The sequence below is a fragment of the Oncorhynchus masou genome, chromosome 3, assembly GCF_036934945.1.
Source record: "Oncorhynchus masou masou isolate Uvic2021 chromosome 3, UVic_Omas_1.1, whole genome shotgun sequence".
Classification (NCBI taxonomy): Eukaryota; Metazoa; Chordata; class Actinopteri; order Salmoniformes; family Salmonidae; genus Oncorhynchus; species Oncorhynchus masou.
Genome location: NC_088214.1, coordinates 37,614,117 through 37,641,924, shown reverse-complemented (window position 1 = coordinate 37,641,924; position 27,808 = coordinate 37,614,117). Strand labels below are relative to the sequence as shown.

The 27,808-nt window shown below is 41.9% G+C and overlaps 1 protein-coding gene across 2 annotated transcripts in view; it reads right to left on the bottom strand.

Annotated features, from left to right (window-relative positions):
- The window catches only part of LOC135515923 (calsyntenin-2-like), a 306,828-nt gene that overhangs the window by 149,610 nt on the left and 129,410 nt on the right, over positions 1-27,808 (bottom strand). For both annotated transcript variants that reach the window (XM_064939792.1, XM_064939800.1), the window contains exon 2: positions 19,908-20,030. In XM_064939792.1, the coding sequence (XP_064795864.1) occupies positions 19,908-20,030 (123 nt within the window). The remainder of the gene's footprint in view (positions 1-19,907; positions 20,031-27,808) is intronic.

The window sequence follows — 27,808 nt, the reverse complement described above, 5'->3', positions numbered from 1 at the left end:
GAAACCGTGGATTGATGGCAGCATTCGCGTGAGACTGAAAGCTCGAATCACTGCTTTTAACCAGGGCAAGGTGACCGGAAACATGACCGAATACAAACAGTGTAGCTATTCCCTCCGCAAGGCAATCAAACAAGCTAAGCGTCAGTATAGAGACAAAGTAGAGTTGCAATTCAAAGGCTCAGACACAAGAGGTATGTGGCAGGGTCTACAGTCAATCACAGATTACAAAAAGAAAACCAGCCCCGTCGCGGACGAGGATGTCTTGCTCCCAGACAGAATAAACAACTTTGCTCACTTTGAGGACAATACAGTGCCACTGACATGAACCACTACCAAAACATGTGGACTCTCCTTCACTGCAGACGACGTGAGTAAAACATTTAAACGTGCTAACCCTCGCAAGGCTGCAGGCCCAGACAGCATCCCCAGCCGTGTCCTCAGAGCATGTGCAGACCAGCTGGCTGGTGTGTTTACAGACATATTCAATCAATCCTTTTCCCAGTCTGCTGTTCCCACATGCTTCAAGAGGGCCACCATTGTTCCTGTTCCCAAGAAAGCTAAGGTAACTGAGCTAAATGACTACCGCCCCGTAGCACTCACTTCCGTCATGAAGTGCTTTGAGAGACTAGTCAAGGACCATATCACCTCCATCCTACCTGACACCCTAGACCCACTCCAATTTGCTGACCGCCCTAATAAGTCCACAGATGACACAATCGCAACCACACTGCCCTAACCCATCTGGACAAGAGGAATACATATGTAAGAATGCTGTTCATCGACTACAGCTCAGAATTTAACGCCATAGTACCCTCCAAACTCGTCATCAAGCTCGAGACCCTGGGTCTCGACACCGCCCTGTGCAACTGGGTACTGGACTTCCGGACGGGCCGCCCTGGTGAGGATAGGTAACAACATCTCCACCCCGCTGATCCTCAACACTGGGGCCCCACAAGGGTGCGTTCTGAGCCCTCTCTCCTGTGTGTTGGGCTGTATCACCTCCTGGTATGGCAACTGCTCCGCCCACAACCATAAGGCTCTCCAAAGGGTAGTGAGGTCTGCACAATGTATCACCGGGGGCAAACAGGAAGGCCATAAAGATCATCAACAACCACCCGAACCACTGCCTGTTCACCCCGCTATCATCCAGAAGACGAGGTCAGTACAAGTGCATCAAAGCAGGGACAGAGAGACTGAAAAACAGCTTCTATCTCAAGGCCATCAGACTGTTAAACCGCCACCACTAACATTGAGTGGCTGATGCCAACATACTGACTCAACTCCAGCCACTTTAATAATGGAAAAATTGATGTAAAAATGTATCACTAGCCACTTTAAACAATGCCACTTATTTAATATAATGTTTGTATACCCTACATTACTCATCTCATATGTATATACTGTACTCGAAACCATCTACTGCATCTTGCCTATGCCGTTCTGTACCATCACTCATTCATCTATTTTTATGTACATATACACACAAGTGTAAAGGGATGAAGAATAAGGTAGTTGTGAAATTGTTAGGTTAGATTACTCGTTGGCTATTACTGCATTGTTGGAACTAGAAACACAAGCATTTCGCTACACTCGCATTAACATCTGCTAACCATGTGTATTTGACAAAAAAAATGTGATTTTATTTGTGGAATGCTACCCGAAATGTTTGACCCAAGTTAAACAATTTAAAGGCAATGTTACCCAATACTAATTGAGTGTATGTAAACTTCTGACCCACTGGGAATGTGATGAAAGACATAAAAGCTGAAATAAATAATTCTCTCAACTATTGTTCTGACATTTCACATTCTTAAAATAAAGAGGTGATCCTAACTGACCTAAGACAGGGAATTCTTACTAGGATTAAATGTCAGGAATTGTGAAAATCTGAGTTTAAATGTTGTTGGCTAAGGTGTATGTAAACTTCCAACTTCAACTGTATATAACGTGAGACAAATACCCTGGTTTATTCCTTTTATTTCTGCTACAATGCCTCACATGAACTCATAGCACACTCCATCTCTTAAAAAATGCTTGTAAAAACTTGAAAAATGTGGAGAAAAACTCTCATAAATAAGGTCTGTGAATAATTCAAGGCCGAATAACCCTGTAGTAGGAGCTGTGAATCACATATCCGTAGACGGTGTGGATATATTAATACCATCTCCTTTCACTTCATAAGGAATAAGAAGCCAATAGAAGTTCTATTGCTACTGACCCCTGGAAATATGTTGATACAGTGCAATGTAAAAGGCTTAGCTTGCCCAATGAAAACAATAGTCATGTATTGTTTTTGATGACCTAGCCCAAGGGTTCCCAACCCCACCCCCCTTTTAATCAATGTTTATTATAGGCTGTATTAAAAGCACAACCAGCTTGGTTTTGTTTCATTTGAGGGACCTACGACCCCAAGAATATTTTACCTGCATTTCTACGTAGTTTAACAACACTCATGACATCTTTAGATAGGCTCGTTAATGATTATAAAAACAGAAAAATAGATATAATAATAGATAGTGAAAATAAAGTCTATACCCGATTTCCCCAACTGTTATTCCGCTACCAATTATGTTTAATGATTTTTCTGAACACTCAATTTATTTTTTATGGAAAGTAAATGGATCAATTGTTGGCGACAGAGTCACACTTTGTAAAATATTACATCCCAAAGAAAGTCCAATTCATTTTACTCCTCAACTTTAGAAGACACCTGTCTATATAATAAGTAAAAGTAAAGATACCTTCATAGAAAATGACTAAAGTAAAAGTGAAAGTCACCCAGAAAAATACTACTTTAGTAAAAGTCTAAAACTATCTGGTTTTAAATATACTTAAGTATCAAAAGTAAATGTAAAAATATACTTAGGTATCAAAAGTAAAATGATAAATAATTTAAAAATTGCTTATAATAAGAAAATCAGGGATGGAGGCCTCCAAACCTGACTCTGTTACACCAGCTCTGTCAGGAAGAATGGGCCAAAATTCACCCAACTTATTGTGGGAAGCTTGTGGAAAGCTACCCGAAATGTTTGACCCAAGTTAAACAATTTAAAGGCAATGCTACCAAATACTAATTGAGTGTATGTAAACTTCTGACCCACTGGGAATGTGATGAAATAAATAAAAGCTGAAATAAATCACTCTACTATTATTCTTACATTTCACATTCTTAAAATGTGACCTAAGACAGGGAATTCTTACTCGGATTAAATGTCAGGAATGGTGAAAAACTGAGTTTAAATGTATTTGGCTAAGGTGTATGTAAACTTCCGACTTCAACTGTACCTTATAAAAACAACTTAAGTAGTACTTTGCACTTTAAATCTCTACAGAAAACTGAAATCCAGCAATTGTCCTCTTATTAATGCTCATAGCGAGTCTTGAAATCAGTATCCTGGAATTCCAGGCTGAATCACTTGAAACTAACTTGAAACAGAGTTGAATTCAGTCTGGATTTCCAGACTGTTAAATCAGGTGGATGAAAACCAAAATAACAGTCAAAAGGTCTCTGTTACTGTGTTCCTCTCCGTTTGAATGGCTTACGTGGGCTGAGAGTTGAGTTGGTGTCAGAATCAGACGCAGGCCCCTGAAGACACGGCCGTCCTTTTGAAGTACATCACCTGTGTTTCATGTCCGGGGCCTGCCTCACTTCACAGGCAGCGAGTGGGGAGATTAAATAACAGAGCACAAAAAGGAAAGAGATCGGGAAGGATGGATAAATGGCGGAACAGAGGGATATTTTCCTCCTCTGACAGGCTCAGGCAGAGGGAGGGAGGGAGGGAGAGAGAGAGAGAGCCAGGTACCTGAGGGGTTTGATCACTACCCCTTCAACGTTCTCTCACATGAGAAACAAAACTTGTGATCCCTCCCTTCACAGCGGGAGATACAGGAGTGGTCCGTCTCTCCTCTACTTTGTGTGCAAAGTGTTTCCCCTATATTAATTAATCAAGCTTTATTTTTATAGCACATTTTAGACATAAATGCAACGCAAAACATGAATAAAAAACAATGAAAATAAAAACAGAAATATTTATTACACAAACATAAGAGGATAAAAAACAAAATAATAACAATAAAACACAATGACAAAAAAAATCACCCTAAGGAAAAGCAAAGCTAAAAATGTGTTTTTAGATCTCTTTTAAATATGTCCTCAGTTTTGGCCCCCCTCAGTTTCTCTTGCAGTCCATTCCAGAGGCTGTAGGCATAGTAACTAAAAGCTGCCTCTTCATGTCTCTTGGTCCTAGGCTTTGGGATAGTTAAAAGGCCGGTGCCAGAGGACCTGAAGGACTTACTGGGTACATAACTCAAAAGCATGTCTGACACGTACTGTACAAGGGTGCACAATTGTGGATTGAATTAAAAATCAAATCATCTTAAAATTAATTCTGAAACTCACAGGCAGCCAGTGCAGACTTTAAAACCAGTGTAATGTGTGCTCTGGTCTTGGTCAGTACCCGTGCGGCAGCATTTTGTATGCTCTGCAGTTGACCAATCAATGGCTTTTTTTTGTGTAGACCAGACAGGAGAGCATTACTTTAGCCAAGCCTGCTTGTAATAAAAGCATGGACGAGTCTCTCTGTATCAACCTGAGATAGAAACGGCCACACCTTCGCAATGTTCCTCAGGTGGTGTGTGATTCGAAGATTCGGAGTTCAGAATCTAAAATGACACTTAGGTTTTTTTACCTGGTGTTTTAACTTTATTGCCTGTAAATGAAAATGTGCGGCCAGATTCTCTCTCTGTCTTTTGACTCCAATAATTGTTACCTCAGTCTTGTCTTGATTTAGCTGGAGGAAGTTGTGAGCTATCCAATTATTTCAATCACTAATAGAGTGTGTAATGTAAAGTTGTATATCGTCTGCGTAGCAGTGGAAACACTGTGATTTCTTATAACGCTGCCAAGGGGTAACATACAGAGCATTCGGAAAGCATTCAGACCCCTTCACTTTTTCCACATTTTGTTTCAGCCTTATTCTAAAACAGATTACATTTGAACAAATTCTCATCAATCTAAGCATAATGATGAAGCAAAAACAGGATTTTATAATTGTGTGCAATATCATTAGAAATAAAAAAACAGAAATATCTTATTTACATAAGTATTCAGACCGTTTGCTATGACACTCGAAATCGAGCTCAGGTGCATCCTGTTTCCATTGATCATCCTTGAGATGTTTCTTCAACTTGATTGGAATCCGGCCTGTGGTAAATTCAATTGATTGGACATGATTTGGAAAGGCACGCAGTATTTTGATGTTTGGATGAAAAACGTACCCAAATTAAACTGCTTATTTCTCAGGTCCAGAAGCTACAATATGCATATAATTGTCAGATTAGGATAGACAACACTCTAAAGTTTCCAAAACTGTCAAAATATTGTCTGTGAGTATAACAGAACTGATATTGCAGGCGAAAAAAAGAGAAAAATCCAACTAGGAAGTGCCTCTTATTTTGAAAGCTCTCTGTTCCATTGCATGCCTTCTCTCCAGATTCCTTTTCCTATGGCTTCCACATGGTCTGAACAGTCATTAGACATAGTTTCAGGCTTTTATTCTGAAAAATGGGCGAGAACAATCACATCGCATCAGTGGATGGCTGAGTGCCAGCAGCGTTTTGCATGTGCCAACAGAGTGGAGCAGACATTTTCTCTCTCACTCCTACTGAAAAAGCTAAGGTCCGGTTGAAATATTACCGATTATATATTGTAAAAACAAACTGAGGCTTGATTATAAAAAACATTTGACATGTTTCTACGAACTTTACAAACACTATTTGGAATTTTCGTCTGTCCCGTCGTGACCGCTCGAGCCTGTGGACTTCTGAACATAACGCGGCAACCAAATTGAGGTATTTTGGATATGAAAATAATCTTTATGGAACAAAAGGAACATTTATTGTGTAACTGGGAGTCTCGTGAGTGCTAACATCCGAAGATCATCAAAGGTAAGCGATTCATTTTATTGCTTTTCTGACTTTCGTGACCAATCTACTTTGCTGCTAGCTGTTTGTAATGTTTTGTCTGCTGAGAGAGATGTCCTTACATAAACGCTTGATATGCTTTCGCCGAAAAGCTTGAAATCTGATACACCAGGTGGATTAACAACAAGCTAAGCTGTGTTTTGTTATATTGCACTTGTGATTTCATGAAAATGAAATATTCCGTAATTTAATTTGAATTTGGCGCTCTGAATTTCAGCGGATGTTGACAAATGATCCCACTGACGGGATGGGTGCATCAAGAAGATACGGTCCCACAGTTCACAGCGCATGTCAGAGCAAAAACAAAATCATGAGGTCAAAGGAATTGTCCGTAGAGTTCCAAGACAGGATTGTGTCGATGCACAGATCTGGAGAAAGGTACCAAAAAATGCCTGCAGCATTGAAAGTCCAAGAACACAGTGGCCTCCATCATTCTTAAATGGAAGAAGTATATAACCACCAAGACTCTTCCTAGCTGTCCGTCTGGCCAAACTGAGCAATCGGGGGAGAAGGGCCTTGGTCAGGGAGGTGACCAAGAACCCAATGGTCACTCTGACAGAGCTCCAGAGTGGGAGAAATTACCCAGATACGGGTTTGCCAAGCTTGTAGCGTAATACCCAAGAAGACTTGAGGCTGTAATCGCTGCCAAAGGTACTTCAACAAGGTACTGAGTAAAGGGTCTGAACTTATGTAAATGTGATATTTCAGTTGTTCATTTTGAATACATTTGCCAAAATGTATAAAGATCGGTTTTTGCTTTGTCATTATTCATTATTGTGTGTAGATTGATGATGGGAAAAAAACAATGTAATACATTTTGTAATAAGGCTGTAAAGTAACATAATGTAGAAAAAGTAAAGGGGTCTGAATTCTTTCTGAATGCACTGTATATAAACAGCACTGGACTCAAACCTTGTGGAACACGTGGTATCTGTTTTTGAGTTATGTTCAGCAAGGGTGATAAAAAACTATTGACCGGTTAAATAGGTCCTCAACCAATTTAGAACCGGAAAAGCCAACCCACCTCTCTAGTCTGTCTAGAAGGACATCATGGTCAACCGTGTCAAATGCAGCACTTAAATCCAAAAGTACAAGGACAGAGAGCTGTATGGCATCTGTGTTAGCGCTAAGATCATTTACCACTTCAATTAAGGCTGTCTCTGTGCTGTGGCACGTAAACCAGATTGGAACTTTTTTTTAAACAGTTGGCAGGTAAGAAAATGATTTAGCTGTTTGACTAACCATTTCTACAGAATTTGCTTCACCTCCTAAGTATCTTTTTTTCCAATTTCCGCCTAGAATGACATACCCAAATCTAACTGCCTGTAGCTCAGGCCCTGAAGCAAGGATATGCATATTCTTGGTACCATTTGAAAGAAAACACTTTGAAGTTTGTGGAAATGTAGGAGAATATAACGCAATAGATCTGGTAAAAGATAATACAAAGAAAAAACAAACTGTTCTTTTGTATTTTTTTGTACCATCATCTTTGATATGCAAGAGAAAGGCTATAATGTATTATTCCAGCCTAGGTGTAATTTAGATTTTGGCCACTCGATGGCAGCAGTGTATGTGCAATGTTTTAGACTGATCCAATGAACCATTGCATTTCTGACAGCCCAAATGTGCCTAATTTAACTTATTTGGGACCAGTGTCCCTTCCAAGGGATGGTTGAGCTAACGTAGGCTAATGCGATAAGCATGAGGTTGTAAGTAACAAGAACATTTCCCAGGACATAGACATATCTGATATTGCCAGAAAACTTAAATTCTTGTTAATCTAACTGCACTGTCCAATTTACAGTAGCTATAACAGTGAAATAATACTATGCTATTGTTTGAGGAGAGTGCACAATTTTGAACATGAAAAGTTATTATTAAGAACAGAAGGTTGGAGATTGGCAGAAAAATTGCTAAGAGCTGAAGAATCTAGATTACTTTTCTTCAGAAGGGGTTTCACCATAGCAGTGGGGAATGTGCCTGTGAACACTTCAGATATGCAATTAAAAACTGTTTTGAAGAAGGTAGTGGGGATAAGATCGAGAAGGCAGGTACAGTAAAAGGTTTAAGTTGTGTTCACTTTCCTGAACATGCATTATGCAACCAGGAAAAATAACTCCATAATGCCTTGGCGTGGTAGACTAGGGCACATATCATCAAACTTCTCATCAGATCTTGCTTGACTGATACCCAGCCTAATATTTGTTATCTTATGTCTGAAATAGGCCGCAAACTCATCACACTTAGATGTAAAGGAAAGTTTACATAGGTTTGCGGGGGAAGGATTTAGCAGGCCACCAATGGTTGAGAAGAGCACTCTCAAATTATTCAGAATATTAGTGATCATGTTCGAAAAATGAGCCCGTCTGGCATTTTAATTGCCTTGTTATACAGTACCAGTCAAAAGTTTGACACATCTACTAATTCAAGGGTTTTTGTTTATTTTTACCATTTTATACATTGTCGAAAATTAGTGAAGACATCTAAACTATGAAATACCACATATGGAATCATGTAGTAACCAAAGAAGAGTTAAACAAATCCAAATATATTTTAGATTCTTCAAAGTATCCACCGTTTGCCTTGACAGCTTTGCACACTCTTAGCCTTCTCTCAACCAGCTCCACCTGGAATGCTTTTCCAACATTCTTGAAGGAGTACCCACATACGCTGAGCACTTGTTGGCTGCTTTTCCTTCACTCTGTGGTCCAACTCATCCCAAACCATCTAATTTTGGTTGAGGTCGGGTGATTGTGGAGGCCAGGTCATCTGATGCAGCACTCCATCATTCCCCTTCTTGGTCAAATAGCCCTTACACAGTCTGGAGGTGTGTTGGGTCATTGTCCTGTTGAAAAACAAATGATAGTCCCACTAAGCCCAAACCAGATGGGATGGCGTATCACTGCAGAATGTTGTGGTAGCCATGCTGGTTAAGCGTGCCTTGAATTCTAAATAAATCGCAGACAGTGTCACCAGCAAAGCACCCCCCACATCATCACACCTCCTTTTATTTGTACTTTTATTTCACCTTTATTTAATCAGGTAGGCCAGTTGAGAACAAGTTCTCATTTACAACTGCGACATGGCCAAGATAAAGCATGCTTCACGGTGGGAACCACACACGCGTAGATCATCGTTCACCTACTCTGCGTCTCATGAAGACACGGAGGTTGGAACCAAAAATCTCACATTTGGACTCATCAGGCCAAAGGACAGATTTCCACCCGGTCTAATGTCCATTGCTCGTGTTTTTTGGCCCAAGAAAGTCTATCTTTGTTATTGGTGTCCTTTAATAGTGGTTTCTTTGCAGCAATTTGACCATGAAGGCCCGATTCATGCAGTCTACTCTGAACTTGAACTCTATGAAGCATTTATTTGGGCTGCAATCTGAGGTGCTGCTAACTATAATGAACTTATCCTCTCAGGGCCTTCCTTTCCTGTGGCGGTCCTCATGAGAGCCAGTTTCATCATAGCACTTGATGGTTTTTGCCACTGCACTTGAAGAAACCTTCAAAGTTCTGGACTGACCTTCATGTCTTAAAGTAATGATGGACTGTTGTTTCTCTTTGCTTATTTGACCTGTTCTTGCCATAATATGGACTTGGGTCTTTTACCAAATAGGGCTATCTTCTGTATACAAATCCACAAATTAACTTTTAACAAGGCACAACTGTTAATTGAAATGCATTCCAGGTGATTACCTCATGAAGCTGGTTGAGAGAATGCCAAGAGTGTTCAAAGCTGTTATCAAGGCAAAGGGTGGCTACTTTGAAGAATCTAAAATATATTTTGTTTTGTGATATATTTTCTTGGTTACTACATGATTCCATATGTGTTCATTCATAGTTTAGATGTCTTCACTATTATTCTACAATGTAGAAAATAGTAAGAATAAACAAAAACCCTGGAATGAGTAATGTAGGTGTGTCCAAACTTTTGACTGGTACTATATATGCCAAGTTGCTTTCTCAGAAAATCATAATGGATCTGCAACTTTCTCCACAATTGCCTTTCTGCAATTTCTCTTAAGTTGATTTGTTTCCTCACTCAACCAAGGGGCTCTCTGTTTGGATGTGGCATTTTCAACATCATTGGAGCTATGGCCATTAATAGCTATGGCTATTAATTTGCTATGAAAGTTATCAACTAAATCATCACAAGAGGAAGACAGAATATGTGATGGTGTATTGTTTATACAGTAAATAAAATCTGTATCAACTTCAGAGGTACGATAGCCCAGTAAAGTCCATAGAGTTCAAAAGATTCATGAATTCAATCGCCTTGGAGTCAGTTTCTTCAACATGAATATTCAACATGAATATTAAAATCGCCCAACACAATGATTTTATAATAGTTCTCAAGGACAATAGACAATAGTTCAGAAAAATCTGTAAAGAAAGTGGGGCATTGCTTTGGTGGCCAATACAGAGCCAGGACTGGTGGCTGACATTTAAACAGTATAGCATGATGTTCTAAAGATCCAAAGTCGCCAAATGAAATGTCCTTACAGGTGAGGGCATTCGTAAAAATAGAGATTGTCCTCCCACCCATTTCCTCTTTTCCGATAGAGTATGAAAAGCTGTAGTCTGGGGGATGCTTCAAAAAGAGTGGCACTACAGTATGAAGACAGCCATGTTTCTGCGAGAAACGTGCAATCAACGTTGCACCCTGTAATTTAGCAGTCTATGGAAACAGCTTGCATGCCAGTCATTACCTCAAACTGCACAAATTGTATCCATGAGATTATCGGACTCTGGGTAAGTAGGAAATCTTGCACTATCCTTTACGTTCAGAGTGACAAGTTACAACATACAGTTTAAGTCGGAAGTTTACATCCACTTAGGTTGGAGTCATTAAAACTCGTTTTTCAAATTTCTTGTTAACAAACTATAGTTTGGGCAAGTCGGTTAGGACATCTACTTGTGCATGACTACTTTGTGCTGTCATCTACCTTGTGCTGTCTCCTAGAGATTAATGTACTTTGGTGCAGTGCAAATCCATCCTAGAACAACAGCAAAGGACCTTGTGAAGATGCTGGTGGAAACAGGGACAAATGTCCACAGTGAAACAAGTCCTATATCGACATAACCTGAAAGGCCGCTCAGCAATGAAGAAGCCACTGCTCCAAAACTGGCATAAAAAAGCCAGACTACGGTTTGCAACTTCACATGAGGACAAAGATCATACTTTTTGGAGAAATGTCGTCTGGTCTGATGAAACAACAATAGAACTGTTTGGCCATAATGACCATCGTTATGTTTGGAGGAAAAAGGGGGAGGCTTGCAAGCCGAAGAACACCATCCCAACCGTGAAGCACGGGTGTGGCAGCATCATGCTGTGGGGGTGCTTTGCTGCAGGAGGGACTGGTGAACTTCAAAAGATGGCATCATGAGGGAGGACAATTATGTGGATATATTGAAGTAACATCTCAAGACATCAGTCAGGAAGTTAAAGCTTGGTCACAAATGGGTCTTCCAAATGGACAATGACCACAAGCATTCTTCCAAAGTTGTGGCAAAATGGCTTAAGGACAACAAAGTCAAGGTATTGGAGTGGCCATCACAAACCATTGACCTCAGTCCTATAGAAAATGTGTGGGCAGAACTGAAAAAGCGTGTGCGAGTAAGGAGGCCTAAAAAGCTGACTCAGGTACACCAGCTCTGTCAGGAGGAATGGGCCAAAATTCACCCAACTTATTGTGGGAAGCTTGTGGAAGGCTACCCAAAACGTTTGACCCAAGTTAAACAATTTAAGGCAATGCTACCAAATACTAATTGAGTGTATGTAAACTTCTGACCCACTGGGAATGTGATGAAAGAAATTAAAGCTGAAATAAATCATTCTCTCTTCCGACTTCAACTTTGTATTTGTGGCAAACAGAGCGAGCCCTGACACTGCATGCTCCTCATCAGCTCCCAACAGTGCTGCAGTGGCTCGCATCAGTTATATTTCCCCTGGACCTCCCCAGCAAAGAGCACCAGACAGCATCCCGCTTCCTTTGCCACCTTTGTTCAAAAAATCCTAGGTGAAACACTAATATGTGTCTCTTCCTCTATCTCTCTCTTTGTGTCTCTTTCATTGTTTTTCACAGGCCATGTCCGAAACCTGTCTTGCTTACTACGTACTTTAACTGCAAACTGTGTACTAATCGAGCTATGTACTATTTAGAATGTACTGTTTAGTGAAAACAAATTCAGCAAGCAACCAATAACAGCATACTAGGTTAATCTTACTGCGAATTAGTAATTTAACTGCTGATGATCAGCTATAGTCACACATGTGGGATCTCGAAATACCATTATTTTCCTCAATAGTGTGCAGGGAATTCTATTTGATGAAAAGCCGAAATGAGTATGACATCCTGGCAATTAAAGCATAATACATTTTAAAAATGTCACAATATAAAACAACATTTTTTTCACATACCCCAAATTCCTACTATTTCTTTTCAAATTCAGGATATATATTGAATGATTCAGGAAAAGAGTCAGTTAGAGTGCTTTCGGAAAGTATTCAGACCCCTTGACTTTTTCAACATTTTGTTACGCTACAGCCTTATTCTAAAATGGATTCAATTGGGTTTTTTCCCTCATGAATCTACACACGATATTCCAGAATGACAAAGCAAAACTGTTTTTTGTATTAAAAATAAAGTATATATATATATATATATATATATATATATATATATATATATATATATATATATATATATATATATATATATATATAAAATGAAATATCACATTTACATAAGTATTCAGACCCATTAGTCAGTACTTTGTTGGAGCATCTTTGGCAGCGATTACAGCCTTGATTCTTTTTTGGTATGACGCTACAAGCTTGGCACACCCTGTATTTGGGGAATTTCTCTCATTCTTCTCTGCAGATCCGCTCAATCTCTGTATGGATGAATGGGTAGCGTTGATGCACAGCCATTTTCAGGTCTATCCAGAGATGTTCGATTGGGTTCAAGTCCGTGCTCTGGCTGGGCCACTCAAGGACAATCAGAGACTTGTCCCGAAGCTACTCCTGAGTTGTCTTGGCTGTGGGCTTAGGGTCGTTGTCCTGAATTTTTTTTTCGATATTATGTTACATTTTGGAAATGTATTATGCAGTAATTTGCAGGATGTCATACTAATTTAGTCTTTTCATCTAGTAGAATTTGCTGCACACTATTGAGGAAGATAATCGTATTTCGAGACCCACGTGTGTGTGACTGTAGCTGATAATCAGCTGAGGGGACAATGAGCGCTCTGGAGCAGGTTTTTATCAAGGATCTCTCTGTACTTTGCTCTGTTCATCTTTCCCTCAATCCTCACTAGTCTCTCAAACCCTGCCACTGAAAAACATCCCCACTGCATGATGCGGCCACAACCATGCTTCACTGTAGGGATGGTGCCAGGTTTCATCCAGATGTGACGCTTAGCATTCAGGCCAAAGAGTTCAATCTTGGTTTCATCAAACCAGATAATATTGTTTCTCATGGTCTATGAGTCCTTTAGGTGCCTTTTTGAAAACTCCAAGCTGGCTGTCTTGTGCCTTTTACTGAGGAGTGGCTTCTGGAACTCTGGAGCTCTGTCAAGGTGACCATCGGGTTCCTGGTCACCTCCCTGACCATGGCCCTTCTCTGCCGATTGCGGTTTGGCCGGGTGGCAAGCTCTAGGAAAAGTCTTGGTGGTGCCAAACTTCTTCCATTTAAGAATGACGGCGGCCAGTGTGTTCTTGGGGACCTTCAATGCTGCATAGATTTATTGGTACCCTTCCCCATATCTGTGCCTCGACACAATCCTGTCTCTGAGCTCTATGGACAATTCCTTCGACCTCACGGCTTGATTTTTACTCTGACATGCACTGCCAACTGTGGGAACTTACATAAACAGGTGTGTGCCTTTCCAAATCATGTCCAATCAATTGAATTTATCACAGTTGTATCAAGTTGTAGAAACACCTCTTGGATGACCAATGTAAACACTCAACTTCAAGTCTCATAACAAAGAGTCTAAATACTTATGTAAATAAGGTATTTCTGTTAAAATAAATTGAAATTTGCTAAATGTTCTAAAAAACAGTTTTTGCCTCATTATGGGTTATTGTGTGTAGATTGATGAGGAAAAACAATATTTAATCAATTTTAGAATAACGCTGTAACATAACAAAATGTGGAAAAAAGTGAAAGGGTCTGAATCCTTCCTGAATGCACTGTAACCCATGGGAAATCGAAAGAGGCATTTGAAGTGTCCAGAGTTTCAATCACACCAGTCTACTTAAGAAATTGGAGTAATTAGCCAACAAGGCTGCCTCAGGGGCAAATAATTGATTATTCAGTGCTAAACCATATCCAATTGGAAGTTCAGACATCCAATGTTGAATAAACTACTTTATTATTATTATTGAAAGGGAATAATTCTGTCAGCAGACATTACATCTCCTCAGAAAAATATACAATAAAATGTCAGTTGACAGAATTATTATATTTTACAAGAGAGATACTTCAACTGTTGTTATGACATCCTATAGTGTAGTTTGTGTATTTTACTGCTGTTACTGCCCACGTAATCCACATAATCCCGATCATTACTCAGGATCATTATATGATCGTTCAAAAATCCTTTGAACATCTTGTCAACAATAAAAAGTATCAGTCTAAGCATCTGTTTGATATATGTGTACATGTGTAAAGTCTGGAAATCTATAGATTCCCCACTGCACATTTATCGTAGCTGTTACAGTGTGTGTGTGTGTGTGTGTGTGTGTGTCTGTGTGTATGTGTTTGCAAGCACATACATTTGCACCCACAAGTGTGTGTGCGTGCGCACATACTCATGCATGTGAAACGTGCTAATGTGATTCGCAGACATTAACATTCTCCACCTTAAATGATTCAAATTATATGCCTCATGGGACCATGTGCCACAGGCATTAAAACATGAAAAACATCATAGCTGTGTCTGAAATGGCTATATTGACGACGTAGTACACCCATAGGGCTCAGGACAAAAGTAGTGCACTAAATAAGGAATATGGTGCAACTTTGGATGGAGCCCATAAGACTCATCATTAGTCTATTAACCGACACATGCAGATAAGGATTTTATTGAAAGGTGGTGTTTAATCATGCTGTCTTCATAATCAAACCATGTGGGAACATGATACTTTAACTGTTGGATGACAAACACTTAGCACAAATAGCCTGAGCTGCCAAGCTGAAAATTTGAAGTGGCATGGTGTGGTTTGAAAACAGTGACACTTATGAGCAGTGTAAAAATGTAGCCCCCAAAAATGTCAAACAAATTCATTTCCACCCCGTTCATTTTGCCTCATGGTTTATAAATAAGTTGTTTTTTGGGAGAGGGTAGAAAGTATCAATTATGGTTGTAGTTGAAATTGAATTTCTCTAGTCTGGAACTGTATGCATTTGACAAATTTCATTTGAGTGTGCATTCCCCTTACAAATGCACAACTTGTCATCCATAGCCACTGTCAAGGTTCTTTCTCCTCTCTCTCTCTCTCTCTCTCTCTCTCTCTCTCTCTCTCTCTCTCTCTCTCTCTCTCTCTCTCTCTCTCTCTCTCTCTCTCTCTCTCTCTCTCTCTCTCTCTCTCTCTCTCTCTCTCTCTCTCTCTCTCTCACACACACACACACACACACACACACACACACACACACACACACACACACACACACACACACACACACACACACACACACACCTCTTTCTCTAAACCACTCCCAATACTCTTTTTGTTCTCTAACATTGCGTGTGTGGAGGGGGAACTAACTTTACCGGGGGAACAATACGGAATGAGCATCATCCTGTAGGAGAGATGAATGGACGAGAGGACTGGCGTAACTGCGATCCCCCAATAAAGAATTAGCCAATGACACTGCCTCTTTTCCTGCGGTCGTCCTCCCCCCCCTCTCCCCAGTCCCCAGTCACATCCCTCACACTGATTTGATTGAGAACGCTCTGTGCATACACAAGACCCACGCTCCTCGTCTCCGCAGGGGCATGGTCACGGCTCGCCCAAATAACCATTCATCTCCTCTCATTCCTGTCTCACCATATATCATCGACTTTATGCTCATCATTCTTTTACATCAAAGCGGAGCTGCTGTGAGAGGAGGATAGGGGGAGGAGGAAGGAGGAGGGAGGGATGGAGGAATGGCAAAGCACTTAACAATCCCCGTCCATGTTCCCACAGAGCAATTAATGTGGTGCCAGAACGACGGCCCACTCCTTTCTCCACAGAAACAAAACCAGAATGGATGAGGGAGAGCAAAGCTGCATAAGTCACTGCCTGCTGCGGCTGCATGGGCTGGCTGGGCATTGAGGGAAAGAGAAAGAAAGGAGAGAGAGAATGGCTGGGATGGAGAGAGAGAAAATCAGGGGGAATGCGAGAAAGAGAGAAGGAAAGACGAGGGAGGGAATGGGGGAATGAAAGGAAAGGAGAAAGAATGATAGAGTGAAGAAGAACGGCAGAGATAGTGAGTGAGTGAGAGAGACAGAGACAGAGAGACATGGGTGGAGAAATAGAGAGGGAATGAGAAAAATGCAAAGGAGAACCCTAGACAAACAGAGTTGGAAAGGGCATGAGTGAGATATGGAGAATTGAGGAGATTGAGAGAACAAAACCCGAGAAAGACAGACTAGGACAGAGTGTCTTTTCTGCAAGCGTTTTTTCAAAAATCTCCTTGGTAGCCATTTTATGGGTTTCATTCACTAGCTAGGCGCCACAGAAAAGATAGGGAGAAATATCACAAGTCACCAAAAAAATAACACATCACCACTTTCCCTCTCCATTGATATTTTACCAGTGGTGGAGTGACCTTCTGGAGTCACAGAGTAGATTGTTAATCACAGAGAGAACGCTTTTGTTGCTTTTAACCATTAGAATTTCACTGGCTTGGTCTCGGAGTTGGTTGCTGAGAGTTGAAATGTGTCCCTAAACCAGCTCTGCCCTATTGGCGGGAGATACTGTTAGTGAGAAAATGAATATATTTAATTTTAGAATAAGGCTGTAACGTAACAAAATGTGGGGGTAAAATCAAGGGGTCTGAATACCTTCCGAATTCAGTGTACCATACAAGCGTTCTTAAAAAAGGTTATGCATGTATAGTCTTGCATGTACTCTATGATTCAAACCATTACAATGTTTTGAAAAGAAACTGTAAAAGAAAAATAATGGCACCTAACATCAGTTCTCCACAGCTGTCAAGAGTGAAAATTAATTAGAGCTATTTTAATTTAATGATGTGTAAAGCAGTACCTATCACAAAGCCTCCTCGTTTTCCCGGGAGCAAAAAACCCCCACATTGTCTAATTATAAGTCACGTCACTGTCACCTACCTGTGTGACACTGTGATTTAACTTCAGTCACAAGCCAGAGCCATGCACTCAACTGCAGGCCTATCATCATTTGATAGTGTATGCATTTAGGGAGAGGGTAGATGTTTCACATACAGTGCATTTGGAACGTATTCAGACCCCTTGACTTTTTCCACATTTTGTTACCTTACATCGTTATTCTAAAATTGATTAAAACAAATTTTCCCTCATCAATCTACCCCAAATACCACATAATGTCAAAGCAAAAAAACATTTTTTAGAAATATTTGCAAATGTATTAAAGATTTAAAAAAAAAACAGAAATACCCAGACCCTGTTCTATGAAAGTCAAAATTGAGCTCAGGTGCATCCTGTTTCCATTGATCATCCTTGAGATGTTTCTACAACTTGATTGTGACCCACCTGTCATATATTCAATTGGTTGGACATGATTTGGAAAGGCACACACCTGTCTATATAAGGTCCCACAGCTGACAGTGCATGTCAGAGCAAAAATCAAGCCATGAGGTCGAAGGAATTGCCTGTAGAGCTCTGAGACAGGACTGTGTCGAGGCACAGATCTAGGGAAGGCTACCAAAAAATGAATGCAGCATTGAAAGTCCCCAAGAACAGTGGCCTCCATTGTTCTTAAATTAAAGAAGATGGGAACCACCAAGACTCTTCCTAGAGCTGTCCGCCCGGCCAAACTGAGCAATCGTGGGAGAAGGGCCTTGGTCAGGGAGGTGACCAAGAACCCAATGGTCACTCTGACAAAGTTTCATATTTACTCTGTGGAGAAGGGAGAAACTTCCAGAAGGACAACCATCTCTGCAGAACTCCATAAATCAGGCCTTTATGGTAAAGTGGCCAGATGGAAGCCACTCCTCAGTAAAAGGTACATGACAGCCCACTTGGAATTTGCCAAACGGCCCCTAAAGGATTCTCAGACCATGATAAATAAGATTCTCTGGTATGATGAAACCAAAAATGAACTCTTTGGCCTGAATTCCAAGTGTAACATCTGGAGGAAACCTGGCATAATCCCTACGGTGAAGCATGGTGGTGGCAGCGTCATCCTGTGGGGATGTTTTTCAGCGGCAGGGACTGGGACACTAGTGAGGATCGAGTGAAAGATTAACGGAGCAAAGTACAGAGAGATCCTTGATGAAAACCTGCTCCAGAGCGCTCAGGACCTCAGCCTGGGGCAAAGGTTCACCATCCAACAGGACAACTACCCTAAGCACACAGCCAAGATTAAGCAGGAGTGGCTTTGGGACAAGTCTCTGAATGTCCTAGAGTGACCCCGCCAGAACCCGGGCTTGAACCCGATCGAACATCTCTGGAGAGACATGGAAAAAGTTGTGCAGCAACCCTCCCCATCCAAACTGACAGAGCTTGAGAGGATCTGTAGAGAAGAATGGGAGAAACTCCCCAATTACAGGTGTGCCAAGCTTGAATCGTCTTACCCAATAAGAATCGAGGTTGTAATCACTGCCAAAGGTGCTACAACAAAGTACTGAGGAAAGATTCAGAATACTTATGTGAATTAAATATTTCAGTTTTTTATTTTTTATACATTTGTAGAAATGTCATTATGGGGTATTGTGTGTAGATTGATGAGGATAATTTTTTAAATACATTTTTAGAATAAGACTAATGTAACAAAATTTGGAAAAAGTCAAGAGGTCTGACTACTTTCCCAATGCACTGTATAACCACATATCTAAGATGACATGACCTGGAAATGCCATGTAAAGACTGTACACTGTATTCCCTGAAATATACTTAAAGTAAATTTGCCCTTTCCCACAAATGTAGGATGCCCTTGTTCTGCTGATACTTTGCATCCCCCTAAAGGTTAAGGTTAGGATACGAGATAGGGTAAGCTGATCCCAGATCAGTGGATAAGGGCAACTTCTGCCTCAAGCATATCATGGACATTCAAGGAGCATGGAAGATGTCCAGGGTATTTCCATGTGGGGCAGCAGGGTCGCCAAGTGGTTAGAGTGTTGGACTAGTAACTGAAAGGTTGCAAGTTCAAATCCCCAAGCTGACAAGGTACAATTCAGTCGTTCTGCCCCTGAACAGGCAGTTAACCCACTGTTCCTAGGCCGTCATTGAAAATAAGAATTTGCTCTTAACTGACTTGCCTGGTTAAATAAAAAAAATGTTTACGTCAAAGGGGACTAATATAGTTGCTCAAGGGGTATCAGTATTTAAAGGTATCTCAAGAAGTTTCTCTCCTCTCCAGCAGCTCAGGTTATAAGTCTTTTTTTCCCTCCTTTTTTGGACAGTCAGACCAAGGAAGTGTGAATGGTTGTAGATAACGGTGCCTTGTGAAGGAATGTATTCATAAATACACACTACCTTTCAGGCACAGACCGGGCTGTTGAGATGTACCTCTCAAAGTGAGGAAAGAGTATGAGTGCATTCTGGGTAGGAAGACACTCATAGAAGTCAGCCCAGTTATGCCAATCAACCACAGCCTCACATGAACAGCTATTACTGTGCAGCATGTCACTGAAGCACCCTGAGCCCACAGCACCAGGTTCTTTGAAGGACGTTTATGATGGGAAAACAGGGAAGTTGTGTCTCTACCTGCGTAAGGGACAGGTGCGTCCTTGTCCAAGGCCACCAAGGGAGGGTCCAGCAGGACGGTGTCCATGTTCTCCGTGATCACCCCATGGTACGACGTCTCGATCCACGGCTTGTGTTTGTTCACTGTGGAAAAGAAAGAGGAGAATGGGGAGATAGAGAGAAAGACGATGTCAGATGATTTTGTGAGGTTTGCCCGGCCATGAAAAGAATAGCTAAACAGTACTATCAATAACCATGTGCATAGACAGCTCTATTTCTCTCTCTAACATACTGAGGCATGTGATATCGCTCTCCCAACCAGTATTCATGAGAAACACACTAAATAATCTGATTTTGGGTCCTGGCGATGTTGCTTTTGTTTGCCTCACAGGTACAAAAGCTGTTACAAGCCCTTGATCAATGCCCACAGCTAAACAGACTAAACTACAACTTAAATTGCCCACCGGCAAAGCTCAATTGGGGTGACTCTTTCGATTTAGTTTGCAAATAAAGTCAGGTCATCCTTGATAAAGATGAGAAAAAAAGACTGTATAAAATAAATTATACAAATACTGAGCTGTATTGTATGCTCAAACAATTTGAACATATTATTTTATACTAATACAATTGCTTAGAGATAGAGATTTAATTCAAGTAATACACAATCTCAAAAAGATAGGGATGAAAATGATTGGTACCCCTGTTTTCAGGACTCCAGCACCCTCCCCTTGTGGCGATAACAACAGACTTTTTCTAAATATGTTTCATGAGATTGGAGAACACATTGGGAGTTCTATACTTCAAGTTAATGAAGCCTTTGGCCTTAACAAGCGCCCCAGGACATCAAAGATCCACCTCCATATTTACAGTAGGTATGAGGTAACTTTCTGCATATGCTTCCGTTTTGCGACGTCAAACCCACCAATGGCATGCGTGGCCAAAGAGCTCTATTTTCATGTCAGAATTTATAAAAGTATTCTCCCAGAGACAACAGTTCTGGAGAACCGTTGACATCTCTATCTGAAGCCACAGACAGTTGTGGCCACTCACTCAGTACCCTGCTGTGTATAAAGCATCTCTGTAGAGCTCCCTCGACTCAAAGGAAACCATTGACCGAGTCCCAATGACACACTGAACTCCTACGCAAGTGCAGACTGAGAGCGAGAGAGATGGAGAGATAGAGCAAGCTAATAGGCCATTCAATACACCAGGAGATTACTTTTAGATGGGTGCTGACCATCCACTTTAATGACTTCCTCGAAACCCACCACGCAAATACGCTGAACGAATAAACTAAAAGCTTTTCAAACTTTTAGTTCAGAGACACACACGCACACACGTTGTGTATTCACACACATAGAGTATGCTCACACAGGCGATCATGTACATGCACACTAGAGTGCACACACACACACACACACACACACACATACACACAAAATCTCTTCTGAAAAAGCTCTGGAGGCTTTGCACCCGTTTGACCTTTCAATCCGAGGAAAAGGAACAGTTTGCTTCATTCTAATGAGCAGATGACATGTCCAGCTGGCACTTTTCACCCCACTCCTAAACATCCTGGTCTCAATTTCGATGTGGCCTTATCCTCTATGTCCCTCTACCGGGATGGTTGAGCTAATGTGCACTAATGTGATTAGCATGAGGTTGTAAGTAACAAGAACATTTCCCAGGGCAGACATATCTTATATGGGCAGAAAGCTTAAAATCTTGTTTATCTAACTGCCCCGGAGTGAAGGGCGGCTCCGGTAGCTCCTGACTGACGGGTGGCTCCGGCAGCTCCTGACTGACGGGCGGCTCCGGCAGCTCCTGGCTGACGGGCGGCTCCGGCAGCTCCTCGCTGACGGGCAGCTCCGGCAGCTCCTGACTGACTGGCGGCTCTGGCAGCTCCCGGACAGGAGGGAGGCTCTGGCAGCTCTTGACTGACGGGCGGCTCCGGCAGCTCCTGACTGACTGGCGGCTCTGGCAACTCCCGGACAGGAGGGAGGCTCTGGCAGCTCCGGACAGGAGGGAGGCTCTGGAAGCGCTGGACAGGTGGGAGCACCTGGAGGGAGGAGACGGAGAGACAGCCTGGTGCGTGGGGCTGCCACAGGAGGCCTGGTGCGTGGAGGAGGCACCGGATGGACCGGACTGTGGAGGCGCACTGGAGGTCTCGACCACCGAGCCTGCACAACCTGTCCTGGCTGGATACCCCCTGTAGCCCGGCAAGTGCGGCGGGGTGGAACAGACCGCACTGGGCTGTGCTGGCGAACCGGGGACACCGTACGTAGGGCTGGTGCCATATAACCCGGGCTGAGGAGACGCACAGGAGACCAGATGCGCTGAGCCGGCTTCATTCCTCCTGGTTCGATGCCCACTCTAGCCCGACCGATACGAGGAGCTGCGATGTAGCGCACCAGGCTATGCGTGTGCACTGGGGACACCGTGCGCCTCACCGCATAACAGGGGGGCAGCCCGTCAACCTCTCTCCACGGTAAGCACGAGGAGTTGTCTCCTACCTCCTATGCCTCCCCCCAATACATTTTTGGGGCTGCCTCTCGGGCTTCCTTGCCAACGGTGTTCCCTCGTACCGCTGGTTCACCTCTCCTGCTGCCTCCGCTCTCCTGGCTGCCTCCACCTGTTCCCATATGAGGCGATCCCTTCCAGTCAGGATTTCCTCACATAGGATCCCTTCCCGTACAGAATGTCCTCCCATGTCCATGAGTCCATTCCACGCTGCTCCTGGTTACCACGCTGCTTGGTATTTTTTTGGTAGGTAGTTCTGTCACGATCGTCGTAGGTGGAGGAAGGAGAGGACCAAGGTACACCATGGTACGTGTTCATGATCTTTTAATTATACTGAACACTAGAACAAAAATAACAAAAACGGCACAAACGAAACAGTCCTGTCTGGTATAGAGACAGAAAACAACTACCCATAGTGGGAAAACAGGCTGCCTAAGTATGGTTCTCAATCAGAGACAACCAGCTGCCTCTGATTGTGAACCATACCAGGCCTAAACATAGAAACACAACACCTAGACATACAACATAGAATAACCACCCACATCACACCCTGACCAAACTAAAAATAGAAACATACAAAGCAATCTACGGTCAGGGCGTGACACTGGGACCCAAATTAGAAATTCTATATTATCCTGAGATCCAAGCTTATGAAAACATTGGTAAATGTCAATGCCCTTATGCATAAAACAAATGCAATATAGACAAATAACAATGACATATCCATGTAAATACAATCGTAAGTTTACATACACTTAGACTGGAGTCATTAAAACTTGTTTTTCAACCACTCCACAAATTTCTTGTTAACAAACTATAGTTTTGGCAAGTTGGTAGAACATCTACTTTGTGCATTACACAAGTCATTATGTACTTGTTTACAGACAGATTATTTCACTTATTCACTGTACCACAATTCCAGTGGGTCAGAAGTTTACATACACTAAGTTGACTGTACCTTTAAACAGCTTGGAAAATTCCAGAAAATTATGTCATGGCTTTAGAAGCTTCTGTAGGCTAATTGACATCATTTGAGTCAATTGGAGGTGTACCTGTGGATGTATTTCAAGGCCTACCTTCAAACTCAGTGCCTCTTTGATTGACATCATGGGAAAATCTAAAGAAATCAGCCAAGACCTCAGAAAAAAATTGTAGACCTCCACAAGTCTGGTTCATCCTTGGGAGCAATTTCCAAACGCCTGAAGTTACCACAGTCATCTGTACAAACAATAGTACGCAAGTATAAACACCATCGGACCATGCAGCCATCATACTGCTCCGGAAGGAGACACTTTCTGTCTCCTAGAGATGAATGTACTTTGGTGCGAAAAGTGCAAATCAATCCCAGAACAACAGCAAAGGACCTTGTGAAAACGAGTCCTATATCGACATAACCCGAAAGCGGTGGTGATTCTAACTGACCTAAGACCGGGAATTTTTACGAGGATTTAATGTCAAGAATTGTGAGAAACTGAATTTAAATGTATTTGGCTAAGGTGTATGTAAACTTCCAACAAATATTTTCATTTGGATTTGGTATAAATGTTGTCAGTAGTTTATAGAATAAAACAAAAATCTTCATTTTACCCAAACACATACCAATAAATAGTAAAACCAGAGAAACTGGTAATTTTGCAGTGGTCTCTTCATTTTTTCCAGAGCCATATATTCTGAACAGGGACAAAGGATTGATCACATCACACCGATGTAGACCAGAACACACGCACACACACACACACAGAGTCCTAATGAGAGGTGTGTGACTGGTTGAAGTTTTCAACAAGCAGGTCTATTCTGGGCTCAGGTTTTGACAGTTCAACACTGAGGTCATGCTCAGCATGGAGTCTGTTTCTGTACTTGTTTTTTAAGCAGAGTTGAGAACCCTGACTTGCATAGATATGTGGTGCCAAACTGGATCAGAACATCTACTGCTTTCTCAGTCAGGCAGGAGACCACTTCCTGCTGTCGATGAGCAACACAGAACTGTGTGAGTGTGTTTGCCTCAAAAAGCATCTAGCTTCAATCGGTTTATTCCAGTTCAGAATAAAAACGATTACTTGTATTTTAACCGCAACAGTTCCAACCTAGACTTGTGTTCAACACTTTCTATAGTAAGATGTACAGTAGGCCTGATCATGTGTAATATTCATCTCTACTGTTCTTAGGGTTGCACTATCAGTAGCTAGCTAGCTTGCTTTGGCTAACGTTAGCTAGCATATTAGCTGTGGACAAGGGGATTGTTTGAAAGAGAAACTCACATCAACAACTATAAGAGATAGTACTCCCTTATTCCTGTTTATCATCCGTCACCTGTTAGCTGTCGTTCTGCCCCTCAGCAAGGCAGTTAACCTACTGTTCCTGGGTTAAATGCGGAAGACACATTTCAGTTGAATGCATTCAGTTGTACAACTGACTAGGTATCCCCCTTCCCCTTTTCCTTAAAATGACAATAATGCCTTGCTAGCTAACTTCCACTTCGACCATCGAAGCAATGTTTCCTGAAGCATTCCGCCCTGTTCTGAATAACTCCCTGGGTTTACTGTCATGCTGTGGATATTTCGTCAGGATGTGTAGTTATAATTTGATCCATTTGAGAGACTCATAACTAATCACTTCCCCACACAAAACACATTGTGGGCGCTCTTCAATATTTCTCAACGTTTGCATTAAGCCAAGTGAGAGAAACTCGTCGCTGTATTTGCGTTTCATTTGAATTGAAATCAGTCAGAACTTGTGGCTAGCTTGAGTCCAACGACAGCAGGGATTAAGGCCGAGTGGGAATGACAAGTCAGTGGCTGACAGCGCATCATATGCTGCTGAACAACAGCACTGCAGTGTGTGGGTCGTGGTGGGTTCTTTAAGAAAAACCGCAGAAATAGATCTGGTAAACCGCGAAGCACACGGGCATCTCCCACCCACTCGCGCAGCTGCCAAACTGATCGGAGACACTGCTCCTAAGCAGTCAGCGCATCGAACAGAGAGTGCAGTTGCACTTGGACAAATCAATTCCAGATATTAATGAAATAATAATACATTTACTCTGATACGTCGCGACCAACCATTAACAGGAAGTGGGTCGCGACACATACTTGTAGAAAGGCTACTGTAGACAAAGGCAATACAGAAGCTTCAAAATGAGGGGAAAAAAGGAATTTTGCAGTATTACTAACAAAAAGATGAAACGTCAAAATGTGTATCAAATCTTACAGTAGTGCATACATACTATCATCAAAATAACTGGTTATAAAGTGGCAGAATTCTCTGTTAATATTGAATATTTTGAGAACACCTTCTGGGTAGTTTGTGTTTGACAATTAAGGGAATGTTCTCTTGGAAACAATCCTTGCACGTCACTGGAACATTCCCATGGGAACTTAGGTAATGACCTCATGGGACCCTTAAGGGAACATTCTCTAAAGTTATGGGAACATTTGCTGTTAGCTGGGATCACTCTGTTACTGTGAAATGGTCCTGTACAGACAGACACAGCATAGTCAGAGTGTGCTGTAGCGGACCGGATGGCTCGTCTCAGACTGGGACGGCAGTTTGTGGGGTCATTTAGTTCCACAAAAGGGTGAAGTTTCCCAAATATACAGTAAAAGGTTGGTGTCTGGTTTTGATGGGAGTATTCTTGCAGTATGACTCAGGGGTATGAGGTGAAAAGTAGCAAGCTTAAATATTTCAGTCAAGAGCATGCCCAACAGCTGCCGTGCTTCAGACAGTAACATCCTATTCTGGCAGATCATGTCCACACCACAGCCACACTGACACAGTGCTGCAGTGCATCTTCAGCCAGTCCTAAAGTAAGTTCTATGGGTGGCGATTTCAATTTCTGGCGTAACCTCTTATGTTCATTTTAGCGCACTAACTCTCCAAACACACACACACACACACACACACACACAGAGACCGAGAGAGAGAGAGAGAGACAGAGAGAGAGAGAGACTTTTGATGCTCTTTCTTCCAACAATAAGTACTAATGGCTACAAAATACTCAACGTCCTCAAACCCACCCCCCCACTAAACCGCATAAAAACATAAACACACAAAAACATCAAAATTCCCTCACAATCTCATTACCAGTAAGAGAGAAAGAGAAAGAGAGATAGAAAGAAAGAGAGAGTGAGAAGAATATGACTGAGAAATACAGACACACAGAATTCTGCTGGGAACAGTATCTTGTTTTTGTAGACTTCATTATTTATCCAGCAACCCCCCAAAAAAATTACATTATATCCACGTTTTAAGCGTGTCTAATAAAACCCCGTCAAGCATTGGGGAAGGGAACAGAGTGTGTGCAAATCTGCGCTGCGACCTCCCTGTGCCCTCATATAATGAAAGCTCCAGTCAGCATTCCAACTGGTAATTAAAACTGGAGACACACAACGCGAGATCGCCGGGATGGATGGAGAATTTTACAGTGTTTCCCCGGAATGATGCAACACTCTTATTAATCTGTGACCAGATGACACCCTGCTGTAATGTTGGGCTTTGTAACCGGGCAACATGGGATCAGGACATGTACATACTGTATCAGCAGTATAAGAGAGAAGGGGGAGAGAGGGGAACAGACAGGGGGGGAAAGGATGGAGGGAAAGACAGCGAGGACAGAGAGAAGAGGGATGGAGAAAGGGGGAAATGGATGGAGTAGCGAGAGAGATGGAGAGAAACAGAAAGAGGGAGAGAGGATTTGTTTTGGGATAATTGCATTGTCTAATTACATTTCCCTTACACCTCTGCGTGCTATTTAAACTTTGTGCATCATGCTGATCAACAAACGCAACCTTTCCAGGGTATAACCATGACTCTCAAATTAAGACTTAATACAAAGAAATCAATGGTTTATTGCAGTCTGCTATGATGGGAACAGTGTTAATTATTGCCTATGGGCAATGCCATTTAAATCGTTGGTCTCTCGCAGCTACAGGTACGTTTAAAGGAATAGTTCCTGATTTTGGCAATGAAGCATATTATCTACTTCCCCAGAGTCAGATGAACTTGTTGATACTATTTTTATGTATCTGTGTCTAGTATGAAGGACGTTAGAAGCGAGACAATGCTAACTAGAGTTAGCACAATGAATGGAAGTCTAATCCCATTGATTTCCAAGCATTGTGTTAACACTAGTTAGCAATTGCACTAACGCTACTTACCATCTTCCTTCAAACTGCAGTCAGATACATAAAAATGGTATCCATGAGTTCATCTCACTCTGGGGATGCATAATTCTGAGCTGTAGCGAAATGACTCCCACACTTGATCTCACCTCCAACCACTGGGAATGGAGACGTTCTCTTGAATACAACACATTGCACAGTGATTTGCACAAGGGAACACAGATTATGGTACTTGGCTCATCGTGTTCTAGCAACTCCTTGTGGTGGGCCGGGCGCCTGCAGGCTGAC